Consider the following 16,969-nt stretch of genomic DNA (forward strand, 5'->3'; position numbering starts at 1 on the left):
TGCCAAAGTACGGCCCAGGGCTGAGCCCAGCCTGGAGCTTTCTGCCGCCTGCCTTGCTCTGCCTTTATCTTTAGAACAGAGGTCAAGGCCGCAGTTCCAAGCTTGACGTGTGATTCCCCTCACGTTGGATTCCCCATCTTGACCCGGATCCAGATGGACTCTCCCGTGGTGGCGTCTCTAATCTCCGCCAGCCCCGTTGCCGTATGGAATATCAAGGCTGCTGCAGCATGCTGGGTGGCATTCGAATCAGGGTGACCTGTTGGCTCGTGCCAGGCAGGCCGTGCTGCCCGGCTTTAGGCAAAGCTTAGGTGACTCCAGTCTATGAAAAGGGGCTTGTTGCAAATCTGTGAGGCGGAGGGGACACTGGCTGTTACCCATTGCCTACTTCTTTCAGAGGCATTTAATCAGTGCAGTGGGCTCTTTGCAGGCCTCCCGCCTGCTGGTGTGGCTCCAAGTGCCTGCTGGACACATCAAAGCTCCTCTGAGCTTTCTTTGGCAGGAGCAATTTCACTTCCCCATTTATTTGCACTGTCGCTAAATCCCCACACAGCCAATGCCAGCATGTAAGGGAGCAAGGTGCTGCTGCTCTAATGCCCTCACATGGGCCTCTGTCATCTGAGCAGCAAACCCCTCGTTCCGCGCCAGCACTGTCACAAGGGCTGAAGTGCTGATGTTTGAGTGCTTTGTGTGCAGATCTGGGCTGGTCACAGCCTGTGGTACGGGACGCTGGGAACACTGGAGGGGCAATGACTCAAGATGGGCGAAAGTGGGTAGAAGTTGGAGGAAGGAGGTGAAATGAAATGAACGAGAATTTGGGAGTGAATCTTGGTTGAAGTAAGGACGGGTGGACTAGGCTCTCAAGGGAAGCAGCGACTGTCCCATTGCCCAAATGGAGCTATGACCATTTACACCGGCTGATTTAATTTTGATCTCACGCCAGTGTAAACTTGGCATCCTTCCAGGAAGTCAGTGGAGTTGCACTGATGTGAAACCGGCGTGAAATGAGCATTGGTGTCTCAATTTCTTGCTGCAAAAGGATGACTAGAAAGAGCACTTCTGTGTTGAGCCGGGCTAGTTAAAAGTTCCTGGTGGCTTTTTTAATGTGCAAATAGCAGGGCAATCAGGAGCCAAAAGAAGAAATAGGTTGAAAGTGTGGAGGGGCCATTTCCTCAAACTCATACTTCCTATGAAGTGATTTTAAGTGAATAATGGCTATGTTGCTGCTGCTTCCTTTCTGCAGCCATTATCAGGTGGTGCCTTCTCTGCCACCTGTGGCTGGCTTTGTTTGCTGCTAGCACCATTCATTAGTCTAAGCTAAGGTGTGTGCAGCACTGACTTGACAGCCTTGCTCTGACAAATTTGGTGCAGCTGAGAAGAGATCAGGCAGAAGGGTGGAGGCAGGCAGTCTCTGAGAAGGGATCACTGTGGGCAGCCTTCACAAAAAAGGTCAAAATCATTGGGTTTTTTTACACATAGGGAAACTGAGGCACAAAAAAGTCCCATGACTGGCCCAAGGTCATCCAGCAGATTGGGGAATAGAAGCCAGGTCTCCAGGAGTCCCAGGCTAGTGTTTTGTCCACTAGGACATGCTGCCTCCCGTGTAAGAGCCTCTAGATGTTTCCTGAGTGTAAAGACTAGCATGACAAAGTCCTGAGGTGCTGGAGAGAGGGAGAGACAAGGGGGACCCCAAAGGAGAGTATGGGTTGGAGCACAGGAATGTAGGACTGGAAGGGACCTCCTGGGTTCAGTCCCCTCTCACAGGCATCCCCATCATATAATCCCAGTCGTACACTTATCAAGCTCTGTGTTACATTAAGTGAGATTTGTGGAGCGGTGGCTGTCCAGCTTTCAAAGGGAATAGTCCTCTTCCCTGTATGACCCCTTCGTCCCCTGGTGCTTGGCTGTCCATCTGTTTCGTTGTGCAGAACACCAGGACGGGTGCCCCAGAGCACCGCTTGAGGGGCATCTCCACAGGGGAAGAGGCAGCAGGATTCTGTGAGAACCTGCGTGTGGGGGAAGGACAGACACAAAGCTGGGATTGAGGGTTCTTAGCATTCCTGGAGCGGGGTGGAGTGCTGCCAGAGCAGTCCAGAGCATCACTCCAGTGCCTGAAATACAGGACATGGCTCCGGCATGGCTCCAGCACTATGCTCAGTCCTCCTGCACCACTGCTTCTGTAGATCGGGCCACTTCGCTCTGACTGTCCTTAGAGCCCAGCATGGTTCTGAAGAGGGGAGGAGCCCTAGTCACTGAGAGACTTAACGTATTATTTCGTATGCCCCACCTGTGCTTGCAGGGAATCCAAAACTGTCCTTACAGGCTTGTGGGTAACACCCCACCACTGCATCACAGAGGCTTGCAGTCTGGCCATTGAGCGCGGTTAGGCCTGCCCTCTCGAAAACCTTGTGCTAAATGTTTCATTAGCGGTAGCCTGAACTCTTACCACAGAGTGACTGGCATCTGGCAGCCAGGGCAGGTGGAAATCAAGACTCCTGGGTTCTGTTCCCCATTCTGCCACTAACCTAATGTGTCAACTTGAGCAGCCCTCATAGGACCCAACCCTGTTCACACTGAAGTCGGCGTCACAGACTTGAATCAGAGTGACTGGGTGCTTGGTGCATTAACATTCCAATCTGTGAAGTGGGTATAATAATAACTTCCTTGCACAGAGGGTTGGAGTGAGGCTTAGTAAATTACTGAGCTAATTTGTACAGATGAGAGGCACTAGAGCAGTACAGCGGGTTGATATTGTTATTGCTGCTTTTCATTCTGAGGTATCCTGGACACGTATATCCTGGATGTCCAGAAACCTACTCTCACACACGCACACGCTCCCTCTGGACACTAGAAGACTCCACTCTTGATAAAGATACACTTTTGACCCCTCATCTGCTCAGACTGTAGTAAAGTCTAGGATGATCCATTGCATTTACTTTTATACTAGCTTAAATCAGTGTCTCTTCTGGCAGGATGGTCCTGCTGGAGGAATGTCTGATAGAGCTTGTGCGTCCGTGGGGGTTTGGAGGCTTGCTGACCTCTCTCACTTTTATTCGATGGAGAGGTCTCTTTACCCAGAGCATTAAGATGAACGGGGGGCGGGGGGGGTTCCTACAGATGGATCCCAGTCACAGTGGAGTCATGTCACAGAGAATTCCCCTCATTGGAGAGTATGTTTCTTGGCCTCCTGGCTCTTGCTCCAACACGTATCAGTGGTGCAAAACTCCCTGCCTAGGGAATGGTCCCTGGGCACTGCAGAATATTTTGATTTTTAATGCACACATCTGTAAGCCAATCCGCCGCCATCTGTTCCAGCCTCTGATTTAAGATTCCAAAATTCTTCTGCATCATACAAGGAGCGAGCCAGATCCAGTGGGGGAATTAAAGAGGCCTTGCCAAGATTTTTGTCTTGGGGCTAAGTTGCCAGAATTTGAGATGCAAGCCAAGCTGGTTTCTGACAGCGACGAACCAGCTCTGCGGCATCGCAGCCTCCTGGCCCCCATATGGTTTGGTATCAAGAGAGGTGAGAGTGAAGGGACGGGCAGGAGGGAATAGGAAAGGAGCTGGGGAAATAGCTGTGAATCCATCATCCCTATAAATGGGTGGAGCTTTAAAGTTTGTATAGCCTGGGGTTGTACTGACTTTTCTGCTCCATGCTGGGGGTGTTCCAGGGGCAGCTGCTAGCCAGGGGAGCCCTGCCATCACCATAGGGCCGTAATCCTGATCACCACTGGAGCCCCCCAGATCCATTTGACTTTGGCAGCTAAACCTCCCTGCTCAGGGGAGGCAAACCAATTACCCCCGTCCCCTCATATAAGGGAATAAGGATGGATAGTTAACTTGTGCTCCTGCTGACTCATTGGCCTTGCAATAAATAGCAGGGCACAAATCGTTGTAGGGCCTGCATAAATAACCAAACCTACTCCAATTGAAATCAACAGGAGAATTTCTGTCATTAATAACAAGAGCAGGATCGAGCCCACTAACGTGGCTATTATTGTGCTGTATCTTTAACGAGCAAGGTCGACGGGGGCTTGGCAGTGACACTACACGATGGCACCGAGCTGTGTCTTTGGGTGTCTGCCCCCATCACAGAGCACTGATAGACCATTTCCTTCTCATGCTGAGTACTCAATGAATGCAAAAGGTGGGGCCCAGAGAACAATACACAGATCGAGGGTCACTTCCAAAGCCCAAGGAAGCCCTGTGACATCCCCCACCCCCACGACTTTGGCACACCCTGCCAGCGGAAGGTGACCGTCTGGGAAAGAAGAGCAGGGAGTTCAGTCCTCCAAGGGCTGCCCAGAGGGACTGCCCAAGAGCAGCAGCAGTGAGGATTGGTTCTCAGGCAGGAGCCAATCAGGGCTCACCAGGCAAGATAAAAAGGTCTGGCTGCTTCTTCCAGAGGCCAATTCTGGGTGAAGCTGGAACTGGGGAGAAAGGATCTTAACCCAAGAAGCCTGGCCTGTGCCTATCTCTGACTGCACCTTTTGGTTAAGCCAGCAAAGGGCTGTTTTGTGTTTAGAATTTTGATTTAAGTATCAGTTTACAGCTGTGAAATCAGGGCGCACTCACTTCATGAGACATTTCTTTGGCCCATGCAAGCCTGTGACTTACTATTGGGTGTCTACCCATTGATCTCTGGATCAAGTCTTAATGGGTAATGTCAAAAAACCTAACTTCTCACTTGGTCTATATACATACCCTGAAATCACCTCCCTTCCTAGAAAAGGCTGAGAAAATCAGGACTCAGATCCCATGGGGATGAGTGCCACATAAGAACCTAAATACAGCAGAGCAGCTTTATACCATGCCCTAAAGGGTCAAAAGACTTAGCCACCATTAGAGCAGGGAGGAGAATGTCATGCTTCCATATAGTAAAAAGTGAAAGAATAATATATAACAAATAGAAGAAAGATGAAGTTGATAGCCATGAATATAAATCAGAAGTTAGGAATTGTGGAAAATTGATAAGGGAAGCCAAGGAGCACAAGGAGAAATCTAAGGCCAGTCGAGTTAAGGACAATAAGAAGGAGTTTTTAAAATATAATAGGAACAAAAAGAATCCTGACAATGCTGTTGGTCCATTGCTAGATGGAAATGCTAGAATTATCAGTAATAATTCAGAAAAGGCAACAGTGTTTAATAAATATTTCTGTTCTGTGTCTGGGGAAAAAAACAGATAATGATATAGACTCATCACAGGGTGATGATAACACTCTTTCCGTTCCATTAGTATCTGGAGGATATTAAACAGACACTACTAACATAGGTCATTTTTAAATCAGCAAGTCCAGAGAACTTGCATCCAAGAGTTTTAAAAGAGCTGGGGAGGCCCTCACTGGACCATTAATGTTGATTTTCAGTGAATCTTGGAGCACTAAGGAAATTCCATAACACTTGAAGAAAGCTAAAGTTGTGCCAATTTTTTAAAAAGATAAATGGGATGACTCGGGTAATCATTGGCCATCAGTCCCCAGAAAGATAATGCAGTAGCTGATCAGGACTCAATTAATAAAGAATTAAAGGAGGGTAATGTCATTAATGCTAGTCAATAAGGGTTTATGGAAAGCAGATCCTGTCACACTTAATTTTTTTTTTGATGAGATGATAAACTTGATTGATAAAGGCAATAGTGTTGACATAATATACTTAGACTTCTGTGAGGCATTTGACTTAGTACCACATGACATTTCAGTTAAAAAACCCACAATGATATAAAGTTAACATGGTGCATACATTAAATGGATTAAAAATTGGCTAACTGATAGGTCTTAAAATATAATTATAAATAGGGAATCATCATCAAGCTGGTATATTTCCAGTGGAGTCCCACAGGGATTGGTTCTTGGCTCTGTTGCAATTTAACATTTTTTAAAATGGGAGAGTGGTAAATAATGAAGAGAATGAGTCACTGCTTCAGAGCGATCTGGATTGCATGGTAAACTGGGCACAAGGAAAAAAATGTGTTTTAATACAGCTAAGTGTATACAGGATGGGAGACTCTGCACTGGGAAGCAGTGACCTGAGAAAGATTTATGGCGGCCGTGGAGAATAATCAACTAAACCTGAGATCCAATGTGACGCTGTGGCCGAAAGTGCTAATGTGATCCTAGGATGCATAAACGGGAATCTTGAGTCAAAGATTATTTTACCTCTGTGTTTGACACTGGTGTGACCACTGCTGGAATCCTGCGTCCAGTTCTGGTGTCCACAATGCAAGACGGATGTTGATAAATGGGAGAGGGTTCAGAGAAAAGCCATGGGAATGATTAAAGGGTTAAACAACCTGCCGTATAGTGATCGAGCTCCTGGAGTCTATCTGCTTAGCTTAACAAAGAGAAGGTCCAGGGGTGACTTGATCACAGTCTGTAAGTATCTAGGTGGGTTTGTCCGTCTAGCAGAGAGAAGTATAACACGATCCAATGGCTGGAAGTTGAAGTTAGACCAATTCAGGCTGGAAATAAGGGTACATTTTTGAAAGTGAGAGTAATTAACCATTGAGCAGTTATCAAGGGTCATGGTAGATTTTCCATCATTGACAGTATTTAAATGCAGACTGGAGGTTTTTCTAAAAACTCTGCTCTAGGAATTATTTTGGGGCAGTTTCATGGCCTGTGTTACACAGGAGGTCAGACTATATCAGGGGTAGGCAACCTATGGCACACGTGCCACAGGCAGCACGCAAGCTGATTTTCAGTGGCACTCACACTGCCTGGGTCCTGGCCACCCGTCCGGGGGGGGGCTCTGCATTTTAATTTAATTTTAAATGAAGCTTCTTAAACATTTTAAAAACCTTATTTACAATAGCTTAGTTGTATATTATAGACTTATAGAAAGAGACCTTCTAAAAACATTAACATGTATTAGTGGCACGCGAAACCTTAAATTAGGGTGAATAAATGAAGACTTGTCACACCACTTCTGAAAGGTTGCCGACCCATGGACTAGATGATCGCAGTGGTCCCTTCTGGTCTTGGAATCAGCAAATATAATCATTACGATTCATAGACTCGTAGAAGATTAGGTTTGGAAGGGACCTCAGGAGGTCAGCTCGTCCAACCCCCTGCTCAAAACAGGACCAACCCCAACTAAATCATCCCAGCCAGGGCTTTGTCAAGCCTGACCTTAAAAACCCCTAAGGAAGGAGATTCCACCACCTCCCTAGGTAACCCATTCCAGTGGTTCACCACCCTCCTACTGAAATAGTGTTTCCTAATATCCAACTTAGACCTCCCCCACTGCAACTTGAGACCGTTGCTGCCACCACTGAGAACAGCCGAGCTCCATCCTCTTTGGAACCGCCCTTCATTTGTATTTATTATATTTTGTCTTTATTATAATTGATATTTTTAATCATTAGCTGTTATCTGTCAACAATGTGTTCTGCGCTAAATGGGACCCAAGTATAAACAGAGTTGCTTAGAAACTATGGGCCCAAAATGCGTAACACCGAGGGTTGCACTTAGTACAGTGCAGTAATAACAGGTTAGAAAAGTGATAGTAACAAAGTTATAACCACTTCTACCTTGAATAAGTGTTTTGAGATTTGGGCTCTAAGAGATAAAACCGGGTAAGATAAGATGATCTTGTAAGAGGGGAAGCTTAGGGACTGTCATTTGGGTTTCCTGGTCTCGCTCTTCTCCCCTGTACTTCATTGCTAAGGTGCATAACACATGCAGCGTGGGTTAGTGTGTCTGTGTGTGTGCATGGGGTGGGAGTGAGGGCGCATCACAAAAGAAATGGCTTTTGGGGTCTTGATCTGTCCACTAGAGTAGCGAGCAGGCGGTGCTTAAAGAGATGTGGTGTGATTTCTCTGAGGTTTATTCTTTAGTATGTCTGACATCTGTTGGGATTTCTTAGTTTTCTCTTTTCTCTTCTATAACTCATTGCAGCACATGGTTGTGATTTTATGGCTAGCTGGGTTGGTTACAATGCCTGCAGGTTTTTAGGGGGAAACCAAGAAATGGAAAGACTGAGTAAATATACCAGGAAGGGGCTGACAGCACCATTAAAAGTACAAAGTTTGGTCTATAAACAACCTACTTGAGTAGGGTTTTGCTTGAAGGAAAGGGAGAGTAGTTTAGTGCTGAGAGGAGAGGAATCTGGGCTCCTCCTGTCTTCTTTAGCTCTTGCATTGACTCACTATGAAACCTAGAGTGACTCACTTTAACATGGTAAACATACCTACCTCCTGGGAGCATGGGAGGGATTGTCTACATGGGGATTTGCTCTGGGTTATTTAACAAAAGGTGTGAATTTAAACCCTTGCAAACCCATGTAGACATTTTTACATCAGTTTAGTTTAAGCGGATTAGGAACAGGTTTGAGCTAAACCAGTAGCCCCTCTTAAACTGAAATCAGAGCATTCACATAGAGCGTTGCACTGATTCAACTAACCCAGGCCTTGGCTACACTTGAGAGTTACAGCACTGGTGGTGGCTTTACAGCGCTGTAACTCACTCCCCGTCCACACTGGCAAGGCACATACAGCGCTGTATCTCCCTGGCTACAGTGCTGCTTGTACTCCACCTCCATGAGAGGAATAAAGAGAATAGTGCTGCTGTTGCAGTGCTGAGGTGCCCGTGTAAACAGTAACTCTCTTTGTTTTGTTGTGATGCCTCGCCTCCGTTGTCACTCCGGGCTTCTGGAGCTGCTTATCAGAAAAACAAACCCAGCTCCTGTTTGCTGTGAAGGAGCAGAGGCAGGGAGCTCCCTTTGGAACACCCACAGCTAGTGTTTGCTTGAAGAGAGAAGCAGCCCGGTGGGCGGGAGGGGGTGTCCATTTCAGAGCGGCTCCTTATCTGGTCTGTGAGAAAAAAACAAACGGCTGCTATTTGCTTTCAGTGAGTGAGAGAGGGGTGGGAGAGGGGGTCAGAACTTGCAGATGCTGACAGAGTGTTGGCTCCAAAAATCCAATCTCTCTCTCCCCCCACGCTCCCTGTCACACTCCACCCCTCCCCACCCCACCCCTTTTGAAAAGCACGTTGCAGCCACTTGAACGCTGGGATAGCTGCCCATAATGCACTGCTCCCAATGCTGCTGTAGATGCTGCAAATGTAGCCACGACAGTGCGCTGGCAGCTCTCAGTGTGGCCAGACTGCAGCACTTTCCCTACTCAGCTGTACGAAGACAGGTTTAACTCCCAGCGCTGTACAGCTGCAAGTGTAGCCATACCCCTCGTTTAATTAAACCAGTGCAAGTCTGTGTGTCGCCAAAGCCTGAGTATTAATTAATTAACCAGCATGAAATGCTTTGAGATCCCAGCTGGAGGGGTGCTGTAGAAGTGAAGCGCTAACGCTTATTATTTTTGTTTAGACCAGGCTTATTTTGCTGTAGCTTAAGTCAATTAGGAAGAAGTTTCAGATAAACTGAAAGAAGCCCCTCTTAAACCAAAATCAGACGATCTCTACAAGGTTTTACACTGGCTCAGCTAAAGCACTGCAAGTGTGCATGTGGACAAGGCCTCGGGTCGGCCCTCACCTTCTTCTCTGTCCAGCTGATCCTGGGTAGAGTGAGCTGTCCTGACTGTAAGGCTGTGTCTCCCCCTACGTTGATTAGAGAAAGGGAAAGCAGAATGAGTGATTGTCCTCAGCTTTGTACCTTGTTTCCTCATGTAGGCCAATGGCAGCATTTCTCACTGAAATGGCCCCAGTGCACGTGGCTGCACAAGGCGTCAGGCAGTGGAGAAAACAATACAAGAAACAAGAGTTGTGGAAGGAATATCAACCCCCCCATGCTTGGAGGAAGCTTTCCATGGGGCAGGGTACCCCATCATTGCCTGAGACAGGGCTTCTTCCACTGAAGCTGGTGCTAGTCACGGTCAGAGATGGGCCCCTGGCTAGAGGGACCCCGAGTCTGATCCAGTCTGGCAGGTCCTGTGCTCCTGATCAGGCCCAATGGGCATAGTCACTAGCTGGTAGGGAGGAAGGGGCTGCAAATGCTTCTCTTCTGCATTTAAAGGGCCAGTGATGAGACAAGCCTGCAAGGGGAGTTTCCTGGGTAAAGGGGGAGCTTCCATGGTGACTAGGTGGTTGTGGAAAAAACTGCTTGAAGAGGAGGGACATTTGCCATCACCGGGTTTCTCCGGGTGTCACACTGGGGTTTGAGGCAGCTGGGTCTTTGTGCTGACGCCATATTTCTGTTGGCAAGATCTGAGCCAGACAGTCTGTGTTCAGTGGCCTACGCTGCACTGCCCAGATGAAGCCCAAAATGGTGGGTTTTGGTGCCGTCCTCTTGCCCATAAACCAAACGTCCTGGGTGCATGTGATGTGCCAGAGGGCCTGGCCTTCTTTGGATTCAGGGGCCTTTGTGTGCCCCCAGCATGCTGACCGTCAGGCCTTTTCTCTCTCGCTGTCTCTGACCGCCGGGCCTGGTACTGAAAAAGAATAACATGGAGGGAGTACTCCTTGGCAGACACCTGCAACAGAGGCTCCCGGGGGCTGGTTCAGCCATGGCCCTCTAAGTTCCACATTGCTTGCCATCACCAGGGTTCTCACCATGTCTCTTTCCTTCCCTGCAGGACATGCGGAAACATGTCACCATGACGCTCCTGGATACAGAACAGTCCTACGTGGAGTCCCTCCGCACACTGATGCAGGTATTGTGCTGCCGAGTCCGTGCAGACCGCCCCAGGGAGGGGAACAGGGGATCAATCACACAAACCCATGGACTGCATGCAGAGATTGGAACCTGTGTCCCACATGGGGCATCAGGGCTGGTACACAAGACCCATTCCAAAAAACAGAGTCCTTTAGCTATCAGTAATAGTGGGGCTTTTATCATGTGCAGGTATTCATCCACTAGAGGGCAGTGCTGCGCATAGCTATGGCTCCGAAAGCAGGGTAGTGAGTATGATACTATCTGGTCTCTTTCCCTTTGCAAATGATCCTGCTGTCTCCCCTACCTCAAAAGAAGCTGGACAGGCCTCTTGCTAGACTAGGATTGTCAGTGTCTGAATCATTGTGCTGCAGTAGCGAGCACAGGGCCAAATCCTGCCTTCCTGTACATCTGAGGATGTCATTGGGGCTGCAGGGCTGGAATGTGGCCCATAGCCATCGTGGGAGCGGTGATGTCTTAGGTAGCAAGGACCAGTTCCATGGAGGACTTTGACTGTCAAGGCAGAGACCCTGAACTGGCCTCTGTGTTCGGTGGGAGCCTATGGGGAGAGCAGAGCACTGGGGTGCTTTGCTCATGACGACCTGTGCCAGCATCCTCTCTCTCTTGTCTGGGGTTAGCTTTAGACACTCAACCTTCATGCAGGCCCTGAGAAAGCAGGGGTGTGGTGCTGCATCCAGTGGGTGTAAAGGAGGCGCAGAGCTGGGAGCGGTCTGCATGCTGCTAACACCTCGCTGCGTCCCCAGCCGCTCTGCCTAGATGTTGGATACCCTGGGAAAGAGGCATGAACTTTGCCGGACTCCACAAGTGACAGCTCTGGGATTGGAGCAAGAGGGGCCCAGAATGGCCCTCTAAGTTTGGTCTGGGCGTAACAACCTGAGCCGTTCCCCACCACGGGCTCATGGAGGCGGGATAGTACTTGGGGACCAGCAGTGTCGCACGCTGCAGAGAAGTCCAGTGGGACGAGTATGGCTGTAGCTCCCTTGCCTAGGGACCAGAGGAGGCAGTCCATCACAGCAGCGAGTGCTGCCGCGGCCGGCAGCCTGACTCAGAGGAGGCCCTGCCTCCCCAGACAATAGCTGATGTTCTGCTCTCCAGAGGGGCTCTGGACTCCTGTCCCTTGGGATGGGCGTGCAGTGTTTGATGTTAGATGTCTTTACATGCAGACAGATTTCACCAGACAGGCAGGTGTTTAACTTTGCAGGGTCCGCACTGGAATAGCTCTGGACAGTGTTACATGACACTTCGTAACACTGATCTTCATTATCCACTTGGAACAAAATGTGTATATCCAGGCCTAGCTGCCCTCAGGGACCTTTGAATGAACTCTGTAGGGAAAGGACTTTGAACAGCTACCTGCACCTGTGGGTGACCTGGTAGGGTGTGCAGCAGCTGATATCCAGCTTCATATTCATAAACTGCTGCTAAGCCATGACGTGTACCTACAGACCTGGGGAATGCAATGGCTTTAAGAAGTCACTCGGTCTCTGCTATAGCCAGCCAGCTGCAGCCAGGATACAGAGGTGGCCAAGGTAGAGATCCCACGGAATTCACATATGGCCTTGGAGAAATCTCACATGTAGCCTGTGGTTGCCCTTGTCTCTGATACAGAGGAGGGAACCTATGGAGATTACGAGGATAAACCACCTCTGGATTCTCCCCAGGCTGCCATGCAATATTAATGACAAAGTTAATCAAGGAGCCCATGGAAGAGACATCCCCAGAGCAGGGACAATCTTGCAGCAGCATGGAGATGGATTAGATGTTTGTGTCCAGATTGTGTTGGTCTAGAAGTGAGCTGCTCAAGAAGCTCAGCTGGCTACTGTTAGTCCTAAAAGGGACCCGCGCAGGGAGCAGAAATGGGGCATGTGTCCTTTTTAGTCATTGTGAGGCATGAAAACGGCCCCAAAGGATGGGGGTTTTGGATACGGAGCATTATTTTTAATCTTTGTTTCTAACAGAATAGCATGTAGAGGATTAGGGTCACATTGTGCTAGGTACAAATACAGAGCAGGACAATTCCTGCCCCAAAGAGCTCAATCTAATCTAAGCTAAGGGGCAGCGGCTGGCCTAGCAGAGGCAGGAAAGGATGGTCCAGATGTTGGGGTGCTTGCCTGGAACTTGGCTGTCCCAGGTTCAACCTCCTGTCCTGCCACAGGCATTCTACATGACCTTGGGCAAGTCACTTAGGCTCTGTCTACACTGCAGACCTTATAGTGGCACAGCTGTACCGCTACAGCTGCACCACCGTAAGGTCTCCTGTGTAGCCGCTCTTTGCCGATGGGGGAGCACTTTCCTGCCAGCATAATTAGACCACTCAAAACAAGTGGCAGTAGCTATAACTGACATAGCACTGTCACACCAGTGCTTTTGTCCATGAAACTTATGTCGGTCAGAGGTGTACTTTTACATACCCCTGACCGACAAAAGTTTGACTGACAAAAGTGCTAGTGTAGACAAGACTCCCGCCTCTCAGTTCCCCGTCTGTACAGTGAGGAGAACAGCACTGGCCTACCTCAGAGGGGTGGGGTGAGAATCAATGTTAAAGACTGGGAGGAGCTCCTATACCACGGTGATGAGGGCCATATAAATAGATAGCCAAGACGAGGGATACTACACGAACAACGTGTGTTAACACAGTGCCAGTGGCTTTGCATCTTCCATCCCCTACGTCCTCTCTCAGTGAATAGATGGGCGGATTCTCTCCCCTGAGGTCCTAGCTCCTTAGTGGGAGACCAGCAAAAGTCCTTCAGCTCCCAGAGAAAAAGGAAGCAGATAGATTTGTCTCGGATGCAGCAACACCAAGAATACAGTGACTGGCAGGCATGAAAGGCTGTTCCTTGCAGGATGGTTTTTCTGCTGTTTGTTCAGCTACAGCTTTGATATATTTCTTTGTAAAAGAAAACCCTTTGGTCTAACCCAAGCCAGAAAGTCTCTGCTTTTCAGAGAATGGCCTTAGAGCCACGGTGCACAGGAGCTAGGGAAAAAATAGCCCTGAGGCTTAGGAGAGAACCGCATGATGCAGAACATAAGCTCTCCGGACGATGCACAAACGCTTCCCCTGGGATATCCCGTGATGCCCAGGGAGCTCACTCCAGGGAGGGGAGGCTTGGAGTTCAGAGAGGCACTGGCTTTGTGGGGATGATTAACAGGCCTAGGAATGTTCTCATCACAGCTGCTTCAGCCCATCAGGCTGTGACAAGGTGCTTTCTGTGGGGCCATGCTGCTTAGAGCCACGTGGCTGAGGCCAGGCAGTTACATTCAGTAGGAGCATTTCTTTCTCTTTTTCTGCTGGGACTGCCAGGCTGGATATGGGCACTTAGCTTGAAACCAGATGTGCGCTCACGAAACAGTTGTATTCCCCCTTTAGATTTATAGGGTGAGATCCTGGCCCCACTGAAGTCAGTGAACATTTTGCTATTGATTGCAATGGAGCCAGGATTTCTCCTTGCAACAAGGAGAAAGTGCCTCTCCCAAGCTCTCGGCCCCTTTGACAGAATGTTCAAAAAATGCACTAAAATAACATCAGCTCCGCACATAGTCTCATTGTGATCTCCCTTCCCCCACCCCTCCCCTGGCCTCCGGCTGTTCATTGTATTTGCATATTGTCACTCATTAACGCTGTAGTAAGCACCTAGCACAACATGGTTCTGATCCTTGATTGGGACCTCTAGGTGTCACCATCATCTGAACCATCATTACATGACTGGCCACAGAGATCGAATCAACCATCTTCTACCCAGCCTGCAGTCACGCCATATCCTGTCCCATCGCGCCCCTTCCTGCTCAAATGCCCGGGCAAGTTGATGGGCCTTGCAACGTACTCGGAAGGTCACCAGATTCAGGCTGCTCCAGACCGAGCACTGGTGTCATTTCACCACCTAACAAGCTCTCGGCAGGGGCAGCCCTGCCTAGAGAGCCTGGCAGCAGCTGGCAAAGCTACCGACCACGCTGGCAAGGGCTCCGGGCAAAAGAACCAGACTGCAAGTTTCAGGCAAGATGCAGCTGCCATGTGATCATGCGACATCAGCTGGCAGTGTGGCAGTGCCCTCCCCGCGTCGTGAAATCTCATGCCAAATGATGCACACGCCCCTTCAACCAAACGTGCTGATGTCACCTTCATGATGACTTCTGGTTGGTTCCCCCAGCCTCCCAGCACCATCTCGCTTTTACCCAATAGGCCTTCAGCGAGCTCGCTGACAGCCACACCTCAAGCATTGGAGAAGGTCGTTGACGGCACTGGCAGGGTCGGATGAAATAGAGTTCATGCCTCCTCCTCCCAACAGCCCCCTAGACTCACTGAACAAGGGAGGTGCCTGGAAGAAAGCTCCACGCACAAGAGCAATCGCTCCCAGATTTGTGCAGTAAGAATAAACCCGCTGGGGGGAACCCCATCTGCTCCCATTGCAGCTCAGGGGAGCCAACACCTCGTGAAGGCAGCTGATAGCTCCCACAGTCTAAGCATGGATGCCCAATGTCTATCCCTCACCAGGAGAGGAGGAAGCAGTTTTCACCCCTTAACCTTCCTTGCAAAGATCCTGGAAGGCTCAGTTAATGAATGTTTGAGAAGCTCTCTGAGATCGTGGGCATTATGACGGAGGGTGAGAGAGAGCTCCATGGTTTGAGCATTGGCCTGCTAAACCCAGGGTTGTGAGTTCAGTCCTTGAGGCGGGGCACTTAGGGATCTGGGGCAAAATCAGTACTTGGTCCTGCTAATGAAGGCAGGGCTGGACTCAATGATCTTTCAGGGTCCCTTCCAGCCCTATAGGATAGGGATAAAAAAAATCCTCATTGTATAAATGGGGGAATAAGAGGTTAAGTGATTTAGCAAAAGGTCAAGCAGCAAAGCAGTGTCATAGCCAGGAGTGAAACCCAGGAGTTCTGGCTGCCAGCCTCCTGCTCCAACCCCTAAACACACTCCATTCCCCACTACATGTTAACTCAACCCCAGTGATTACGGCAAATGAGAGATGTTAGTCTGAGACCATTTGGATTTAAAGTCAGTGGAACTTATTTATGGGCAAGATCCTAAATCCAGATGAAAAGTGTGTTCTCTGGCTAAGGCCTTGTATCCTGAAGCTCATCCCAGAATGACTGAAAACAGCTTTATTCTAAACTCCCAAATAAAGGGGGGGATTTCTCATGTTTCCTGTCCCCCGTGCAGCATTAGAAGCCCCACTGCAGTCTAACCTTTTAAATGAACCCTACATCAGTCCCATCTCCCTCTGAAGTGGAGAACTGTGCCAATAATCTGAGCCGTGTGAACTGCACGTCATCTAGGCATGTATACAAAGGGGAAATGTCACCATGTCTGAGGCCAGCTGGCCGTTGAGTGAGTAGAAGCACCCAAGGTCATCCTCATTCCACCAGGCCATTTGGAATGCTCTGCCGGAACTGGCCTCCCTAAATAAAATCCTGGCCTCAGCTTGGCAGCGAGCAGCACAGCTTAGGTCACCCCGGGCCTCTCATTGCAAGCCCCCGGCTTTCAGTCACTCATAACTTTTCGAAGACTTTGCTCTTTGGGGCTGAAATATTCCAACCTGGGGATCAACACTGAGGCAAATGGCCTGGAATAAGTGAGGAAATACCTGTTTTCCGAGCAGCAAAGAATCCTGTGGCACCTTATAGACTAACAGACGTTTTGGAGCATGAGCTTTCATGGGTGAATACCCACTTCTTCAGATGCAGATCCAGATCCAGACTAACACAGCTACCCCTCTGAGACTGTTTTCCGAGGTCTCAGATAAGAGATTTGCCCAGAATCATATAGCAAGTCTGGAGCAGGCCCACGTCTTTTGAGTCCTGCTCCAGTGTCCTAACACAGGACCATCTGGTTCAGCAGGGTGGTAGTCAGCATTATGTCTGGTAGTGAATGTTTGCAGCATTGTGTTTCCATGAGAAGCGTAACTCCTGAATCCTTTCACTGGGGCTGATGCAGGATGTGGATTTTGCAGCTTGGTCACTTGAGCAATAAGGGCCCAGCTCTGTCCCCAGATACACAAGCTCAACTTCCTCTGACGTCAGTGAGCATTACCCACACCCATCTGAGAGCGCTCAGGGGCTGCAGTGGTGGGAAAGAACCAAAATAGAATATCATGACAGAGGGGGCAGAATCTGCTCCAGGGATCCTGATTGTGAAAGGCCTCTCAGCCCAGCCTCCTGCTTGGCACTTGCACTCTTATAATGCAAAAAGACGCCCAGGACCCAGTCTGTGGGCACGTGGGTGGTGATTAAGTGGCACCACTGCTCCCATGTTATTTTTGTGCCTGCCCTAGTAAATAATGATTTTAACCCACTGGCCAAAGTCTTCGCCCCCTGCTCTACTCGCTGTGCACCACGCCAGCAGTGCAGTGAG

At 49.2% G+C, this 16,969-nt stretch overlaps 1 protein-coding gene across 1 annotated transcript in view; it reads left to right on the forward strand.

Annotated features, from left to right (window-relative positions):
- Positions 1-16,969, forward strand: part of ARHGEF17 (Rho guanine nucleotide exchange factor 17) — a 259,995-nt gene that overhangs the window by 171,133 nt on the left and 71,893 nt on the right. Inside the window, exon 2 of the mRNA XM_050930300.1 lies at positions 10,520-10,597. Coding sequence (XP_050786257.1) covers positions 10,520-10,597 — 78 coding nt within the window. The remainder of the gene's footprint in view (positions 1-10,519; positions 10,598-16,969) is intronic.

This window comes from Gopherus flavomarginatus, chromosome 1, assembly GCF_025201925.1.
Source record: "Gopherus flavomarginatus isolate rGopFla2 chromosome 1, rGopFla2.mat.asm, whole genome shotgun sequence".
NCBI lineage: Eukaryota > Metazoa > Chordata > Testudines > Testudinidae > Gopherus > Gopherus flavomarginatus.